Source organism: Saccopteryx bilineata, chromosome 6 (genome assembly GCF_036850765.1).
Source record: "Saccopteryx bilineata isolate mSacBil1 chromosome 6, mSacBil1_pri_phased_curated, whole genome shotgun sequence".
Classification (NCBI taxonomy): Eukaryota; Metazoa; Chordata; class Mammalia; order Chiroptera; family Emballonuridae; genus Saccopteryx; species Saccopteryx bilineata.
This window is the reverse complement of record NC_089495.1, coordinates 157,896,948-157,916,351: the sequence shown is the minus strand read 5'-3', so window position 1 is coordinate 157,916,351 and position 19,404 is coordinate 157,896,948. Positions and strand designations below refer to the sequence as shown.

Below are 19,404 nucleotides of genomic sequence, written 5' to 3'. Positions count from 1 at the left end.
GTCAGCGGTCCCCAAACTTTTTACACAGGGGGCCAGTTCACTGTACCTTAAACCGTTGGAGGGCCAGACTATTAAAAAAAACTATGAACAAATCCCCATGCACACTGCACATATCTTATTTTAAAGTAAAAAACAAAACGGGAACAAATACAATATTTAAAATAAAGAACAAGTAAATTTAAATCAACAAACTGACCAGTATTTCAATGGGAACTATGCTCCTCTCACTGACCACCAATGAAAGGTGCCGCTTCTGGAAGTGCGGTGGGGGCCGGATAAATGGCCTCAGGGGGCCGCATGCAGCCCGCGGGCCGTAGTTTGGGGACCCCTGTCCTAGGTGCTAGTATCCCTATTTCACAGATTAAGAAACAAAGATGTTAAGTCATTTACCTGAGGCTAATTGGGGAAAGAGCCAGAATTTGAACCCAGGCAGCCTGGCTCCAAAATCCATTATTAATCAAACTAAGAGAAGGAGAAACACCGGCTCCTTTCTAACCTTCGCCACTGTCATCAAAGGACTGACGATGTCCCTTTCAAAGCCTGTAACCCGGGAGTGCTGACCTTTGCCCCTGGTCTTGGAACAGCACGCAAGGCCGATCACCTGCAACAGCTACACGCAGCCAGCCCTACAACCCCGTCCAGCACCTACGTTGTCAAGGGAGCCTTTCTTCTAGCGAATTCACCATGTGGAAAAGCCAGGAACCCCCAGGACAGAAGAAATTGGAGTCAATGAAAACAACCGCTCTGAGCAGTGCAGAGAAGAGCCAAGATGAGGCAGAACACCAAGAGGACATCCGGCCCTGCAAACAGTCCATGCACTGACCAGAAGGAAGAGGCCTCTTGCTACCTGGGGATGGCTGAAGAAGGAAGCCACAGGGGCCAAGAGTGCAGATGTGGATGGGGTGGGGGAAGAGCTGGAGAAAACCACAATGGAGAACAAAAAGGGAATTGGCTGGTGGTGGCTGCAACTGGGAGCGGGACCAGGATGGTGATACTGACCGCCACAGAAAAGAGGGACCGGTTGGGAGGTCAAGAGGAGCCCAGCGCAGCTGAACAGGAATGTCCCACACCTTAGCAAGCTCTCCTGAGCTCTCCGTGCAAGACGGTCATTGTTTCTTAATAAAAAGTTAGATGACCTTTAAGTGACAAGAAAGAAAAGAGAGTGCTTTTTAGAGTCTCAAGAAAAACAGGGTTAAATTAGGTCTCAGTGCTTAGAGGACTACACTTCAAAAACAAAAACAAAAAAACTGCTCTAAGAATATCTCCCCTATAGAGCTAGATACTGAGCCATTGCTTGATTTCATGATGGGGTGAGCAGTCCTGGGCATATCAATTAGAAACAGCAAGAGAAATGAGAGGTACGCTGCAACGATATTTAGGTAAGTCTGCCTTCCTGTTTTAGTCCTAGGCTGACAGACCGATTCCCTTCATCCTCACCCTAAGAGTTACGCGGTTCTGCTTCTGCTGTGCTCCAGATGCAGTTTCTCAATTTCGGATTGAAAGGGACCCGTCTGCCAACTGACCTCAATAGTCTGGCAGGTCTGTACTTCCCTGGACACGGCCCCGGCTCTTTAACAAATCTCCCCAGCCTGACTCCCTGCTAGAATTCCATGCCCCAGGTCTGCCGCTCCCTCCTGTTGTCTTTCTTAACTGACTCCTCTCAGGTCCTCCAATGCTCACGCTTCTGAATGCCCCCCATGGCAACAAGTGAAATCACCGCTCCAATTCTTCATCTCCTCCCTCTTCCAATTACTGTTTACTACACTGCCTCCAGCAATCATCAAATCCCGGGAAGACTTCTCTGTATGTAGGTAACAAAGATTACGATAAAATATGAAGTGACAGAAATCATGCACACCCTCAAACCTGCTGAAAGTACCAGATTCCATGACTCCGTCTCAGAATTGTATAATTCAATATCTTCTTTAAAAATCATCCTGAAGTCCAGCCACTCTGTTTTTCAAGAACCCATACCCCCAATAAACCCAAAACACAGACATCGTAAAAAAGAGGGAGTAGTCAAAGTGCCCTAAAGGCAGAGGATAAGAAGAGGCAATTAGGCTGAGTGGCTCTGGAGAGCCCCTGATCTAAGTCTGCATTCCCCACCCTGCTATTAACAAGCTCCATGACCTCAAAGAAAATTACTCAACCTCTGTGAGCTTTGGTTTCCTCACCTGCGAAAGGCAGAAAACACCCACTTAGTAGGCTGGCAGTGAAGTAGTGAGCTAACACACACACATGTGAAGGCTGGTCCACAGCGGGTGAAATACCGGTGGAGAAACTGAGGTACAGAAAGTCACTCGGCAAAGCCAGTTCTGCTACTACTGATTTAGCCAATGTAACACGATTCTTACTCCCGCAATTCAATCCCCGAGCATTTAGTATTAGGCTTCCTGTGCGTCACTCAAAACACTTGTTGACTAACGTAAATCTAAGCAGTGCCCTTGTACTCTGTTCTCATTCCCTAGGAGAATGCAGGGTTCGGTCACCCAACAGTAAACTGTCGATTACTGCTCGATTATATAAACTTGATATTAATGGAAACTCCCCAGCTTCCATTAATCATCGGAAGAGACGAAAGCAGTGAAAGCTCATCTAACAACTAAAGGAGGCAGCAGCTGGTGAGACAACATGCCATGTACCCAAAATACCTCTGTTGCAGGGTAAAAAAAATAAACATTTTTTTTTCTTGCTTAAAGTCTTAACTCCTTAGGTGTGTGTATACCTGTTTGATTTCTTGTGCAATGTAGACATACATGAATTGAAATAAACTTGAACTAAAGTTGAGATTGATATGATACATTTGAAACTGAACTTACAGTATAAATATCTCAAAATAAGGAAGAGAGACATTCATGAGGGTTACTTTTTTTCAAGCCAGCATATAGAAATGCAACAGATCCCTCATCCAAATAACCACCCATGAGTAATAAAGCTACTGTGTATGACCTACCAGCCCATACGTTATGCATCAAACTGAGAGTTCTTTTAATATTCCTTATGAAACTCGGGCATTTACAGACAATTTATTTGTTACCCAAAGGAAGAGGAATTCTTACAGGGAAATACCCATGGTGAGAATGGGAAAACCCAGGACCTCGCTAGCCTCAGGTCTACCACCTGGTAGCTACAGAATCCCTCAAACAAGCTACTTCATATTTAAACAAGCCACAATGTTTCCCTCTGTGAAATGAGAAAAAGAACTACACTGCTACATCAAGTTCTTCCTAAGGATAAAACAAACTTTTACCTGTGATTTTATCTATGGTTTCTGAACAGTGTTCACAAATCAAGGCAATGTGTCCCCATTTAAGATTTTGCTTTTATTAAGTGAACCAGAATTAGCTTCTGACAGACCTAGCGAAGGCTGAGCCAGCCCTTTTGCTTTTGAGGTCAGTATGTAATCTAAGACTCAAGAGTTTTTTCTCCAATGCTTAACTTCCCCGAGTCAAGTTTCCTTTCTCTCTCTCAAAGAGGTGGTAAAATCTTTTCTTGATGCAAATGCACTTTGGATTTCCCATAAGTCTCCAGCTAAAGGAAGTTGGTGCCATGCATACAATGGCCAGCTTAGAGGTGGCAGTAGACATCTGTCATGTGTTTGGCCTCTGAGTCCCTTTCCTATGTTTGGAGAGTCCTCCACACCTCATGAGGCAGCGTCAGTCACCCATTATAGAAGCTAAAAGTGCTGAATACTCACTTTCCCAGCATCCTTTGCCCTAGAGTAAGCTAGGGCAACCACTGTGAGTTGGGATCTGTCCCTGGAGATGTCAACAGGCAGGGGCAGCACAGGAGCCAGCCATTTCAGTACTTGACGATGGTAGTCACACCTCCATTTAGCTTGGGGGAGCTTTCCAGGCAAGAGTTCCAATGACAGCCACTCCTCCATCTGGCAGGCTGGTATAAACTGCAAGCTGCCCACCTGTGCCCAGTGCTGGAAGCCATGGCGTTGTTACGAGCCCCCTTTTTTGGTGTGTTTAGGAGCTTTGTTCTAGCTCTGTTGTCCCTGATTCTAGCTTTCTGGTCCTCGGGCAGCTTTTAGAAGCTACTCCAAATTAAAAAGCTTTATACAGAAAAAAAATCAATTTCTATACCTTTGGACAACAAATTCTCATTGACTCAAAAATCATCCTTAAGGTCAGGAAACCAACCAAGACCAGCAGGGCATCCTGCTCTATTCAGAAACTTCCAAGTGAGGAGCCACTAAAACTCATAACCCTCTTCAACCTTTCCATTTCCAACGTACATCACACCGCAAGCACAGGGACAAAAAAGGAAAAAACACCTGCAAGTAACCAAACTGTAGGTAGTTCAAAGGTATAGAGAGACAAATTAGACTTAAGCAATCTAATTTAAGGTTAGATTACTTAAAAATGTTTTAGGGCCAAGGCTATTCAAACCCTTCATATGTAATAGAATAAGGTACTAAAAGAGGTGCATGGAGGTTTTCTAGTCAAAGAGAAAATTTGAATTTTGGTTACTCCATCACCTCCTCTCCTCTAATGCCCTATGGACACTGCAACCCAGACACAACCCAGTTGTGTGAAAAGCTTACATACCACACAGGACATGCACGTTCATGTCCCCTTTGCTTTTCCTATACTTTTCACTCTGATTAAAATGTGTTCTGCTTGCTGGTGAACTCTTATTCATCCTTCAAAACCCAGCTCAAGTGTCATTTCCATCATGAAGTTTTTGTAATGTCCCTAAATTAATCACTACTGCCTCTGTGTTGTTGGAACCTCTACTGTAGCCATTTTGCTGTCCCTTTTTTAGAGTGTCAGACATTCCCCCCAACCCCCACCCACCATAGAGCACATAGGACAAGTGATGGTCCTTACCTGGGCTGGGATTAGGTTAAAGCAAGAAAGGTATTTAAAGAGGCACTCACTCTCAAGTACAAGTGCATAAAATTGGTCTTTAGTGTCTTTGTTTCTTAACTCAGAGCCTATCATAAAATAAGCATTCAGACTTTTATCCATTAAATGGTGAATAATACAAGAAAAGTGTACATGATGCAGATATTTATGTGATACAGAGATAGTAATGTCGGACAGACTTGTTGAATAACCTTACCGAAGACACTTAACCTGGCCAAGTAGGAAGAACAGCATGGTACGGTGCCTTTCGGCGGCAGTCTGTGGCTCTGGAACTCCAAGTTCAAACAAAGTTCATAGAGAAAGAAATTAGGATGGGGTTATCAGTCAGAGGAGATGCTAGCACTTAAGCTGAGGCCTAAAACATATGCAGGACTTGAAGGGAAGGAGGGGAAAACTGTCAATCTAAGTATAGGTACCAAGTATGGGAGGGGTAAGATGTTAAGGGGAAAGAAGGATAAGAGGCTGACTAGGGGAAAAGAATGCATGTTAGCCTGACCTGTGGTGGCGTATTGGGTAAAAGCATCGACCTGGAATGCTGAGGTTGCAGGTTCAAAACCCAGGGCTTGCCTAGTCAAAGCACATATGGCAGTTGATGCTTCCTGCTCCCTCCCCCCATCTCTCTCTCTCTCTCTCTCTCTCTCTGTCTCCTCTCTCTAAAATTAATAAATAAAATCTTAAAAAAAAGAATGCATGTTAGGGACAAAAATATGGTGAATATAAATCAGACAGTTTGGGTAGAAAGAAACAACAAATCACCCTAGAAAACTGAGCAAATTAATTCTTGGGCTAGGGACTGAGCAATAAGATAGAAAACACTGTTTTATCATAATAGAACTCCAAGAGCTACAATTCCTAGTGTCTATTAGGTTTCAGGCATGTGTAACTGATCTTATTTGATTCTTGAATCAAGCCTCTGGCGGTTGCTATTATCATCATTCCATTTTACAGATGTGGATACTCAGAATTAGCACTGAACTGTGTTCAAGGTGGCAGAGCTGCAGGGGAAGAACCAGATATAATTCATGGCTCTTTGCCCCAAATACATCCAAGAGGAGAGGAATCTCAGATGGGGTGGGGACTGGGAATGGTCAGAATGGTCAGAAGAACTCATGCTGGGGTTCCGACTCTGGCACCACAGCTTATTAACTAGCACTTACTAGAGAATCTGAACTCCCCAAGCTTCAGTTCTCACATGCCTGAAATAGAAAGAATGGCCCTGACCGGGTAGCTCGGTTAGTTAGAGCATCATCCGGAAGTGCAGGGGTTGCCGGTTTGATCCCCAGTCAGGGCACACACAAGAACAGATCTATGTTCCTGTCTCTCTCTCTCTCCCTCTCTCTCTCTCTCTCTCTCTTTCTTCCTCTTTCTCTAAAATCAATGAAATAAACATTAAACATAAGTTAAAATAGAAAAAATAAATGACTTTACATATACCATCTATGAACCTTCTTCACAATCCCATGGAGTGCTTGGGTATCACAGACATCTAATGAATGGTAACCTTGTGATTACTCAGAATAGATGAATCAGTGAAAGGCTAGATGCAGTGGGAGATGGGAGGTCAGGCCATGGATGTATGAAATGGGGGGATGGGGAGATTTCTATTTTAGATGGACTCAATTGTTTTGATCAAAGCACAAGATTAAAGAACTTTCTCTAACATTCTCAAAACATTAAGGCTGCAGGGGACTTGAGGTACTTAACTGAATTGTTTTCCTGCCTCCAGTTTACAGATGATGAAACAAGCAAATTTGTTCCATAAAGGGCAGAACACAAAATAGTTTAGGGTTTGTGGCCCATAGTTTCTGGCCCATTAACTCAACTCTGCCATTGCAGTACGAAAGCAGAGATAATACATAAACAATTGAGTGTGGCTGTGTTCCGATAGAACTTTATTCACAGACACGGAAACCTGAAACTCCATATAATGTTCATGTGTCGTGAAATATTCTTCTGTTGATTTTTTTTATCCACTTAAAAGTGGATGAAACATTTTAGCTCACAGGCTGTACCAAAACACGTGGTGGGCCATTGTTTGCCAACCCCTGCAGTGCAGTGGTCTTAAGCTCAGGCTAAAGATGAGCAGACAGAAGTTTAAGTTTTGCCCTAACAATTTACTAAGTGTTAAACTTCAGTCATGATATTGAGTCTTTCAACATCTCACTTATTAATTCCTCATTTATAAAATGCAGATAAAAATTAAACCAAGCCCATACAATTTTGTGAGGATTAAATGAGATAATACATGCAATAGAACTTAGCAGAGGGTGAGGTTCAAAACTCAAACCGAGGCCCTGGCCGGTTGGCTCAGTGGTAGAGCATCGACCCAGCATGTGGACATTCCAGGTTCAATTCTGGTCAGGGCACACAGGAGAAGCGACCATCTTCTTTTCCACCCCTCCCTCTCTCCTTTCTCTCTTTCTCTGTTCCTTCCCACAGCCATGGTTCGATTGGTTTGAGAGCATCTTCCCAGGTGCTGAGGATGGCTCCATGGAGCCTCCCCCTCAGGCACTAAAAATAGCTCAATGTGAGCATGGCCCCTGAAGAGCAGAGCATCAGCCTCAGATGGGGGGAGGGGTGCCGGATAGATCCCAGTCAGGGCACATGCAGGAGTCTGTCTCTCTATCTCCCCTCCTTTCATTTAAAAAAGAAAAAAAAACCAAAACAACAAACAAAACACTAGGCCCAGGAAAATGCAGGTGACACAGTAAACTAAAAACTAACCCTTGTGCCCACACACTCAATTCAATAGCTTTTCCAGTTCCACTGCCAGTGGTAGATTTGGCTTTACAAGAAGTCAGATAGTCATGAATGTATTAATTCAGTGGCACATGAAAAAAAAAGTCCCCTATCCTCTTGGGGAATGTTTCTCCATCCCTGAGAAATGTATTACTTTATTTTTAAGCTGTTTTCTATTTAGCAGGGCAAACTCTCCTGAATGAATTTTTCCTTTAAGTTCTATTATCTACATTTATATGCAATGTACTAACTAATTTTCAATCAGTTCTTTAGATGCTAGATTTTGATAGAAGCTATAAAGAGGGAAAATTGGGATATATCCATACAATGGAATGCTAGTCAGCCAGAAAATAGGAACAAAGTACTGACACCTGCTACCACATGTATGAACCTCGAAAACATTCTGCTCAGTGAAAGAGGCCTGACACAATTGGCCCCACACTGCATGCCTTCATTCATTGGAAACATCTAGAACAGGCAAACCCATAGACAGAAAATAGATTAGTGGTTGCCAGGGGCTGGGTGGAGGGGGGGTATGGAGTGACTGCATTCCATCTGGGGTGATAAAAACATTCTAGAACTAGAGACTGGTGATGGTTGCACAACCCTGTGAATATACTAAAAACCACAGAGTTGTATGCTTTAAAATTATTTAAATCACAAATTTTATATTCTGTGTATTTCACCCCACTTAAGAAAATATATAGAAGATGCATGAGGATTCTGCAGGTGTGATAAGAAGTTCTTACTGGAGAGAACTTAAAAAAGGAGACTGAATTTATCAAAGGCCATCTTAGTCCACTTTACAAGTCTGCATAAGGCTAATCCTGTAGACTGTTAATAAATCATTTTTTTATCACAGTCCTAGTTGAGCACCTACTATGTGGCAGGCTCTGAAGATAAAAGAGTAACCAAGATAGCAAAATAGTTCTTAAAATTCTTTCCAATCTATAGTTAAGCAGAGCAAAAGCCTCCATGTAGCCATATTTATAAAAAATACATGCAGACTATTTACTGTAGAATCATTATTATAAAAGTAAAAGAAGAAAAAGGATGGCATTTCTTCATCAATTCTCATGTGAAGACGGCCTAATAGCTAGCATACCCAGCAATGAGAAAATGGGAGCGAATGCAGTCTGGCTCAGAGAACCCAAGGTCTGTGCTCCTGGGAGGAGTGGAGTCAAGGCGGCAAGGGCTCCAGGGGAAAAGGATGGAATTCAGATGAGATCCGTTAATTAGCAAATCTGTTATCTTTCCCAAGCTAACTCCACTGAGGACAGAGAAGTGTGACAGCTGGTCGCTCCTTTGAAAGCATCAAGTTTGCAGTCTAACAGTCTAACACTGCTAGCAGGACGTGACATTCTCTTCTTTTAAATCAATTCCAAATGATATGGAATCTATTTTAGATTTTAAAAGAATAAAAAAAACTTTTAGGATCGTCAAGTCTAAAGGAAGCCGGAAAACTGCTTTCTGTCCTTTTCTTATAGACTTCATATCCTTTCCTAGCCGTGTATCCTGACATGTACAACTGTTCCACAAAGAGCCAAGTTCTTCCTCAAGCTCCAATATCTACGTTTTACTCTTAGCAGAGTGAAAATGCATAAATGAATTTTGGAACATAAACAAGAGTCCAGTGAAATATGAGAGTACAGTTTAAGTAGCTGATGTCTTCCAAACCAAGAACATCTACCAAAACCAAGAAGAGCATGGATGATTCTCTTGAGCCCACCTGGAGTTGAGGAAAGGTGAAATGTCTGAAACACTCCATCTGCTGGCATTCACCTTTCTTGATTTTATGCTTCTTTATTTGCACCGCATATATCTTTATTATCTCCACATGTTTTAGTCTTACTGCATCTTCCCAATGGAATTAGGAATTTCTTTGGAACAACATACCACCTAGTTACAAGAGGCCCAAGGAGGTTAGATGAGGTAGAGGAGATGACAAATTTAATTTAAAATGCAGATAACAAGGTTCATATTTCTTCTCTGATTGTTGCTGAGTTTACTACTAGGAACTATGCCTATGCGAGGCTGTGGATATAAGCTTTGGAAATTACTCATTAAAAAAAAAAAAGAAGAGCCCTGGCTCAGTGGTAGAGCGTCAACCCGGCTTGTAGATGTCCTAGGTTCGATTCCCAGTCAGGGAACATGGGAGAAAAGCCCATCTGCTTTTCCACTCTTCCCCTGCTTGCTTCTTTCTCTCTCTCTCTCTCTCTTTCTGTCTGTTTCTCTCTCTTTCCTCTCCTCCTGCAACCCTGGCTCCATTAGAGCAAGTTGGCCCAGGGCACTGAGGATGGCTCCATGGCCTCCTCCTCAGGTGCTAAAAATGGCTCTGGTTGCAACAGAGCAACAGCCCAAATGGGCAGAGCATCACCCCCTGGTGGGCATGTCGGGTGGACCCCGGTCGGGCACATGCGGGAGTCTGTCTATGCCTCCCCTCCTCTCATTGAATGAAAAAAAAGAAAAAGAAAAAAAATAAGAAGAAAGTTGAAACATAATATTAACTGCTTTATAATTTGTAATGAAATCACCTTAGATTTGGTTTTGCATTTCTGTAAGACTTTAGAACCATGGAGCAGTCTCCTCTTCCAGAGATCAAGACTGACCTCCAAAGATCCAGCTGGTGAGAATCTCTGGCTCTAGAACACAGAGGCTAGAGCTTCTGTTCTGTTAAACCTCCAGAATGGCAGGCACTCAAATGCGAGCTCAAGGCAGAAGCAAATGGTGAGCCGTCAAGCTCCCGTCAAGCTGGCAGGCAGGAATGTCAAGTTAGCTAAAAAACAATAAAGGCAGGCAGGGAGACAGGGCCATATGAATGAAAACCGTATAATCAGATCTCAAGGCACGCCCTGTAGAACTGTGGCAAGTGCAAGTTGGTGAAACTCCAATAAAATGTCATTATGAATCAAGTCGTCAGATGGTAAGTTAAAGAAAACTACATTCAATACTAATCAACCTGTGTGAACTCTTCTTCCTTATAAAGGTCAATGGCTTTCTCCTCGCACCCACCTGATTACGAGAGCTAGTCCTAGATATGTCAAAGGCTAGCTTTTCAATGCCAGTTTGGCTCTCCATTTCATACTGAACTCAGAATATTAACAAAACCTATTGCTCAGGGACATAGATGCATGCTTGAGTCTAAAATGTGAAAGTATATTAAATATAGCTTCTAGGAGAAACCCTCTCTCAGTAGTACTTCATACTGTGTAGTTGAATCAGGCAACAAATGCTTCCAGGAGTACAAGGCCTTCCATACCATGCTCTGTTTTTCCTACCTTATCTCTCACTGCTCTACTGGATGACCCCTACATTCCAAAGAGTTGTAGGATTTTCTGGACACTCCTGCCATTTCATAAGGCTCCACAGACCAGAGCTGGGCCTGCTATGGCCCTCCCCCACCACCTCCAATCTCTGACTCTCTCATTTACTTTCCAAGATCAAAGCAATTAATCATTTTCCTTTGAGCTACCCCTAAATCATAAATGTTGATACACACAACTGTACCCATGAAATGTGAGCTTCTTGCAAGTAGAAATTGTCACTCTGCACACTCCTTGGTGCCTCACCGTGAACCACACTGAGAAGAATCTAATCAATGTACAGGGAATGAATAAATGGACGCATGGCTGGCTGCCTGCATGATTGAACAGACCCATTCAATCATCTGATGACAGGTGGAGTCAACAGAGGTCCTGATGTCCACCGTGCCTGGTGCCCTGGCTTATTTTTTTTATCTTTAAGACTCAGGAGTTACTTTCTATCTTTATCAGAAGATTATAAGGGCTCTGCAGAGTTGATGGTAGGCTTAGCATCAGGATGCTCCCGGGATGCTAACAATAGCCCAGATATGTCAGGAGAGTGGCCTTCCAGACCTAGCTCACCATCACCTTGGTTTTGTTACTTAATCTCTCTTGACCATAATTGCTTCATCTGTAAAATGAGGTGTTCAGCCTGGATGATTTCCAAAGTCCTTGCTACCTGTAACATTTTATGGCTCCAAACTCTTTACATCTATTGCCCAGACTCTGTACCACATGCAACTGGGCAACTGTCACAGCATCAAGAAACTAACCTTGTATTTATCACTTAGCCATCAGAGAGGACTGGTGCACCTTTTTTTGTGTTCTTGTCTTATTTCTTTTTTTTTTTTTTTTTTTTTTTACAGCTCAAGTGGTCTCTTTAGAAAGGCTATGAGGCCCTGGCTGGTAGCTCAGTGGCTAGAGTGTCAGCCTAGCATATAGACACCTTGGGTTCAATTCCCAGTCAGGGCACACAGGAGAAGTGACTATCTACTTTTCTGCCCCACTGCTCTCTCTCCCCCTTCTCTCCCTCTTCCCCTCCCACAGCCAGTGGCTCAATTGGTTCAAGCATGGCCCCTGGCACTGAGGATAGATAGCTCCACTGAAGTGCATTAGCCTCAGGTGCTAAAAATAGCTCAGTACTCGGACATCATCCCCAGATGGGGTTGCCAGGTAGATACTGGTCGGGGTACATGTGGGAATCTGTCTCACTCTCTTCCCTTCTCTCACTTAAAAAAGAAAAAAAAAAGGCCATGATCTACAAAGGATGATGGGTGTGGTCTGGGCCTCTTTCACACATGAAGAAAATGAGAGAAGCTGAAGAGATGCACTGCCTTCTGTAATAATCAAGTTCTTTATAGTTAACAGTATGCAAATTTTAAAATGACACAAAACCCCACAGGTCACAATACTGTCAAAGCTTCATTCAAGTTTAAGTCTAAGCAGCCAGATTTGCTTTCATTTTTCTCATGTATTTCCTTCCCACATGCATTAGTAGATCAACCCGTTTGTCTGTTGCAATTGTGCCCCCTGCTTGGAAAACCTGTTTCTACAGCACCTCAAAGTGGGCCATGGGCCACGGGCTTACTCACCCCTCATGTACACAGGGATGAACACCTGACACAGGTCTGGCCAGTCCAGCGGCCACTTCTGATCAGGAAAAAAAAAATTTTTTTTCTCTGCAAGATACAGAATTTGATCTCAGACCAGAGACTATAACTAGTCAAAGTACAGTGGGTACTAAAACAAAGTCAGACAGATGCAGAGCTGTTAGCTCTTTTAAACCATGTCCACATTGATGAGTTAGCAAGAACCTGACCCACAGGGGAAAGCAGAAAAGACTCAGAAAAGCAGAATGAGGGCCCCAGTGAAGGGAGAGAGGGAAAGAGGGAGTCAGAAAACGCAGGCCCCGCTGCACCTGGGTTCAGTGAAATTCTCCCTAATAAAGACTCTGAATTGACAGAAAACAAAATACACACCAACACGCACACATATATTCACATATAGGCACATATTTATCCATTCTTACTGGGCCATAAGCATCTTTCCATTACTGTCATTGCCCTCTCTTTGTAACCTGTTACATCTGGTGGGTATCTGTCACTTAAACAATTCCTTTATTATTATGTAATAAAGTGTTTTTATTTTTCACTATTCTGACATGGCAGTTATGTAGTGAAAACACAAACTTTAGAATTTAAATGAACTTGATTCAAATCCCAGCTCTGCCACCACTACCTGTATAATTTGGGGTAAGTTACTACTAACCTGAGTTCCAATTTCCTTCTTTGTAAACGGGGATAATTTCACCTGCCCTGCAGTTTTGTATGAAAGTTAGCACTAACGAAGTGCTTATCACAAAGTCTTGCACATAGTAGGCACTCAAAAAAAATCACTAGCTATCATAGGATAGATTCTCAGAAATGGAAATGCTAGACCCAAAGGAAACAAAAATTGTACAGGATCTTGTTAAGGCTCAACTATTTTCGCAAAGCCTGAGCCAGCATCCCAGGATACACCTTCAGAACAATTGCTGCTTCCCAGCTTTCCCTTGGAATGGGATATCCAGAAGCCAGGGCTGCATCTCCACACCCTAACCTGAGAGAGAACCACCAGTACCTGGTTTCGGTCTTCACCCAAGTGGCCTGCCACTCCACCTGGATCGCCACTTCCTGTTTTCCTCTGACTCTGCTGGTCCCACTCAGAGAGCTGTGCCCAGGTACTCAGTGTGGGGATGAGTCTGGGCTTGTTGTAAACAAGCCCAAAGTAGTTTCTGTTGCTTCTTTTCTGTGTACCCTTCTACACCCAACCTCCCCAGGCTTCCTATGATGCATCAGCACACAATAGCCGGAGGAACAAAGAACGCTTCCGCAGCTGAAAGAAACAGGTGAGGCCCTGGCCGGTTGGCTCAGTGGTGTAGCGTCGGCCTGGCGTGCAGAAGTCCCAGGTTCGATTCTCAGCCAGGGCACACAGGAGACACGCCCATGTGCTTCTCCACCCCTCCCCCTCTCCTTCCTCTCTGTCTCTCTCTTCCCCTCCCGCAGCCAAGGCTCCATTGGAGCAAAGTTGGCCCGGGTGCTGAGGATGGCTCTGTGGCCTCTGCCTCAGGCGCTAGACTGGCTCTGGTCGCAACAGAGCGACGCCCCGGATGGGCAGAGCATCACCCCCTGGTGGGCATGCCGGGTGGATCCCCATCGGGCGCATGCGGGAGTCTGTCTGACTGCCTCCCCATTTCCAGCTTCAGAAAAATACAAAAAAGAAAAAGAGGCCCTGGCCAGTTGGCTCAGTGGTAGAGCGTCGGTCTGGCGTGCAGGAGTACCGGGTTCGATTCCTGGCCAGGGCACACAGGAGACGCGCCCATCTGCTTCTCCACCCCTCCCCCTCTCCTTCCTCTCTCTCTCTCTCTTCCCCTCCCGCGGCCGAGGCTCCATTGGAGCAGAAGATGGCCCAGGCGCTGGGGACGGCTCCTTGGCCTCTGCCCCAGGCGCTGGAGTGGCTCTGGTCGCGACAGAGCGACGCCCCGGATGGGGGATGGGCAGAGCATCGCCCCCCTGGTGGGCGTGCGGGGTGGATCCCGGTCGGGCGCATGCGGGAGTCTATATGACTGCCTCCCCGTTTCCAGCTTCAGAAAAGTACAAAAAAGAAAAAGAAAGAAAGAAACAGGTGAGGTGGATCCTCATTCCTTATACTCAGGGCTTATATGGAATTGAGAAAAACAACATGTACGCCTGGATTCTGCAGGCTGGTATCTCGGACCGTTTCACTCCCTGACCCCTGCTCTCCCACTGACCTCCCTGATTACAATTTCTTTCTTTCCCCTCCATGTTGACTCATCTAGTACTTGACTTTCTGCCTCACGTCTGCTGCCCACCTGTTCTCGTGCTGTTTGGGTCACCACTCTCAGCAACCAATCCCTTGAGCTCTGACAGATTCCTCACCTTCCTGTGGCTTTTTCTGGGGTGCCCACGTGGCCCCTGCGCTTGAAGCATGTCACCATCAACTCCCTGGCAGGACAATTTGACCGATGACAGATGTCTGTTCTTAGCTGGGAAAGTCCCTTTCCACTGACCTTATCCCCGACCACCTCACACAACATGTCCTGACAATTTCATCCCTTACAGTCAGTCTCCTCTTATTGGAGCTGATCCTGGTATTTTTATATATAATTTTATGCTAAACATACTCAGACCACATTAAGACTGTACAGCTGCCTATTAACTCTATCAAGCATACACACAGTTGAAAAGACCATTTGTTAATAACTAATATTGGAAGAGCTTGTTAATGCTCGAGTAGTATGTTTTCCTTTAAAGCTCACGGGTCTTTTCTAAAAATAAGCTTTTCCTGGCTACAGATCCTTGGTTACCTGCTCTCTTTCTCTCTTAAGCTTTGTTCCATTAGAACTAGAACCATTTGTTACAAAGGGAACAAACTCCAAGTGCCACCTGTATACATGAAAGCTGCTTGTGACAGCTGAATGTGTGGGGAATCAATACAGCAACAGCATGTGTGTGTGTGTGTGTGCGCGCGCGCGGGTGCACACATGCTTTCTAATTTAATTACCCCATTTAGAAGCATCTAGTCTGTTATTACAATCGAAAATCAGAAGAAAGAGCAGGTAGTCTGCTCCAGGACCAGATAGTAAGTCTCTTTACTTAGTTATTGTTATGAGAAGAACCACAGTAAAGTTTCATATACCAAGTTAATATCCTCCCTCTACCAACAGGCTCTCCTGATCTTCCCAGCTTGAATTATACCCTCCGCCTTCCTTAGCATCTCACCATCTTGTACCAAAACTGACCTGTACATCGCACAGAGTAGCACTAGTCTGCTGACATGTATGTCTTCTCATGGTATGGGTTGAACTGTGTCACCCTTCCCCCCAAATTCCTACGTTGAAGTCTTTTTCTCTTATTTAAATTTTATTTTTTAATCACAGTTTCTATTCAATGCATTAGTTGTAAATATATAACATAGCAGTTAGACAATCACGTACTTTACAAAGAGTTCCTCCTACCCCCGATCCTATATGAAGTCCGAACTACCAGTACCTTAGAATGTGCCCTCATCTGGAAATAGGGTTGTTGCATACATGATTAGTTCAGATGAGGTCATACCGAATGAGGGTCAGCCCTTAACGCAACATGACTGGTGTCCTCATAAAAAGGGGATGTTTGACACAGAAACACACACAGGGGGGAATGCTACGTGAATATGAAGGTAGAGATCTCCACGGTGCATCTATGCAATAAGGAATGCCAAAGATTGTCAGCAAACCACCCAAACCGTGGACGAAATTTTCCCTCTCAGCCCTCAGAAGGAACCAACCCTGGCACCATATGGATCTCAGATGTCTAGTCTCCAGAACTGTGAGACAGTACATTTCTGTTGTGCAAGCCACCTACCTACTTTGTGGGAGTTTGTGATGGCAGCCCTAGCAAGCGAATGCTTCCTGCTAAAAAACTGTGAGCTTCCTGAGGGTAGAGACAGAACCCTGTTCATCTTTGCATTCACCTAGCACAGTGTTGGATGAAGACTATTGATTTAATTTTGATAATAAGCTTTGCTAAATGCAACCAAAAAACATATGGCCCTCAGCTCCCTGACCCGTCCACCCATCCACTGCACACACCCCATCCCACTAACATTGATTCTCTTGTTCTTAGCTGGGTCATAACCAGGGAAAAGAAATTGAAATTTGGCAAAAGTCATTCTACTCCTAATATATCAACATTTCTCAGTCTCATTTTAAAATCAATTCCAAGCCATGGCTGGTTGGCTCAGTGGTAGAGCATCAGCCTGGCGTGCAGGAGTCCCCAGGTTCGATTCCCGGCCAGGACACACAGGAGAAGTGCCCATCTGCTTCTCCACCCCTCCCCCTCTCCTTCCTCTCTGTCTCTTCCCTTCCCCTCAAGGCTCCATTGGAGCAAAGTTGGCCCAGGCGCTGAGGATGGCTCCATGGCCTCTGCCTCAGGCGCTAGAATGGCTCTGGTTGCAACAGAGCGATGCCCCAGATGGGCAGAGCATCGTCCCCTGGTGGGCATGCCGGGTGGATCCCGGTCGGGCGCATGCGGGAGTCTATCTGACTGCCTCCCCGTTTCCAACTTCAGAAAAATACAAAAAAAAAATCAATTCTAGTATTAAACCTGCATTTTCCCCTCTACTGTACCTATAAAAATAGAAGTGCATTCAGGAGCAATAAAGTCCCATGCAAGAAAATCTGGCAAGCTATTTGAATGAGAGAATATAGTTGGTAAGTCCTATCCACCTGGCTGGATCATATGCTCTCTTATTTTCCTTTTTAAGGGTTTTATTTACTGATTTTAGAGACAGGAGAGAGGAGGGAAGAGGAGCGGGAAGCATCAGCATGTATTGTAGTTGCTTCTTGTATGTGCCTTGACTGAGCAATCCCAAAGATTTGAACCGGTGACCTCAGCATTCCAGGTCAACGTTTTATCCACCGCACCACGACAGGCCAGGTAGATGCTCTCTTTAACTGTACAGCAAGGTGAGGTAAAAACTGCCCCGACTTGCCAGGCTCTGACTGGTTGATTCAGCCCACCCACCTGACCCACTCCGCTGAGCCTGAGATGAATAAAGCCACTGAGGAGAAAGAAGGTGACGAAGTAATAGTCGCACCAAGAAAAAACCTCCCGTAGCTCTGGAGTTTAGGTCGCTATGTGTTTGAAATGAAGATAGTGCAAGAAAAATTAATTCAATCTGTCCATTTTATTAAATATATATTTTCAATGACATTTTTCCTAAATTAAAAACACAAACACACACACACACAAAAAAAAAACTTATCAACTCCCTTGCCAGGATCCAATATCATGCATGAGAAAGTAAGTCTGATAAAAAAAAAAAAAAGCCACCTCGAGCTCCACTAGTAAAATGAGAATTCAGAAGTCCATTAAACAGTTTCCCCTTCCTGAACTGACTTCAGATGATTCTACAAAAGGGAAAAGCACTAAAAAAAAAAAGGAAAAGGCAGACTGGCAGGTTATGAAAAATTAAAATTACAGCTCTGGCCAAGCTCTGGTAAATATTCCCTGACCTAGCTAGACATTGATTATAGAACCAACAGCTTGCTTCTATAATTACAGTGTGCCTATAAACTTTGTTGATATGATGATATACTTGTTTAACTATTAACTGCTAAATTTCCTGGAGTTTCCACAATCCAAAAACACCTAAAAGTATGTGATATGATATATTCCATTTATTGACCTATTTTGATTGTAAGTAATAACAGAGACTACAGTTTGCTGAGGAAAAGGAAGCTTTTAGAAAACACAAGTAAGGTCTTTTAAGCTCCAGATAGTTGTTAGAGCATCTTTTCTTTTTTTCTAAAGAACAGCTCTGCTTATATTTAACACTCTATTAGTGCCCTTAGATACTTAAAGTCAAGATTCCTTCCCCATACCTAACTTTGGATCTAGGACACAATTTCCTCATCAACTCTAAAAGTCACATTGGTCCTTCCACGCTCATTGTAAAAACTTTCCTGATCTCCCCCTCATCCACAGAACCTCCCAACTCATAGCACCTCTTTTAAGCCTATCTAGGATTCTAGCTTGTCTTCTGTACCTCTCTCTCTGCTTTTCTTACCTCCGTCTAAAGACTATGAGCTCCTCAAGGGCTAGAGAAAAAAGAAGCATGAAGCAAACCTATGTTCATGATGCATTTATGATAGGGCAATGCCTCAAACACAATAGTGCACTCAGTAAATAATGGTTGAATAAATGAATGCCAAGCACTAGCCAACGCATATCACACACATGACCTTGCTTAAGTTTCATAAGAATCCAGTAAATGAGGGTCAATCTCTCCATTTAACAGATGAGTAAGCCAAAGCTAGAGGTTAAGTAGATTTTTCAAGGGTCATAGCTAGTTAAGTGGAACAGCAGAGCAAAATGTATTTCTGTCTAGTTTCACCTGCCACAATGGCCTAAATGTCTTAACAATAGATCAGGAATTTATTTACTGAATTGATCTAAACAAATCCCTTATCCACATGATCAGTGGTGGCAGTGAGTAAAGCATCAACCTGGAATGCTGAGGTCACCAGTGCAAAACCCAGGACTTGCCAGGTCAAGGCACATATATGAGAAGCAACGACTGTGAGTTGGTGCCCCCCCCCCTGCACTATCTTTCATCTCTCAAAAAAATAAACTAAAACACTTTTTAAAAATCCCTTATCCAGGCCCTGGCCGGTTGGCTCAGTGGTAGAGTGTTGGCCTGGAATGCAGAAGTCCCGGGTTCAATTCCCGGCCAAGGCACACAGGAGAAGCGCCCATCTGCTTCTCCACCCCTCCTCCTCTCTTTCCTCTCTGTCTCTCTCTTCCCCTCCCGCAGCCAAGGCTCCATTGGAGCAAAGATGGCCCGGGTGCTGGGGATGGCTCCTTGGCCTCTGCCCCAGTCGCTAGAGTGGCTCTGGTCGCGGCAGAGCGACGCCCCAGAGGGGCAGAGCATCGCCCCCTGGT

The 19,404-nt window shown here is 44.1% G+C and overlaps 1 protein-coding gene across 6 annotated transcripts in view; it reads right to left on the bottom strand.

Moving 5' to 3' along the window:
• Positions 1-19,404, bottom strand: part of MAP2K6 (mitogen-activated protein kinase kinase 6) — a 118,177-nt gene that overhangs the window by 87,388 nt on the left and 11,385 nt on the right. For 4 of the 6 annotated variants that reach the window (XM_066237368.1, XM_066237364.1, XM_066237365.1 and 1 more), the window contains exon 1: positions 391-485. The exons of 1 other annotated variant lie outside the window; for it this stretch is intronic. In XM_066237368.1, coding sequence (XP_066093465.1) covers positions 391-451 — 61 coding nt within the window. In that variant the 5' untranslated portion in view covers positions 452-485. Of the gene's footprint in view, positions 1-390; positions 486-1,858; positions 1,980-19,404 lie in introns of those variants that run through there. One more of the 6 variants, XM_066237369.1, reaches the window with a different exon arrangement.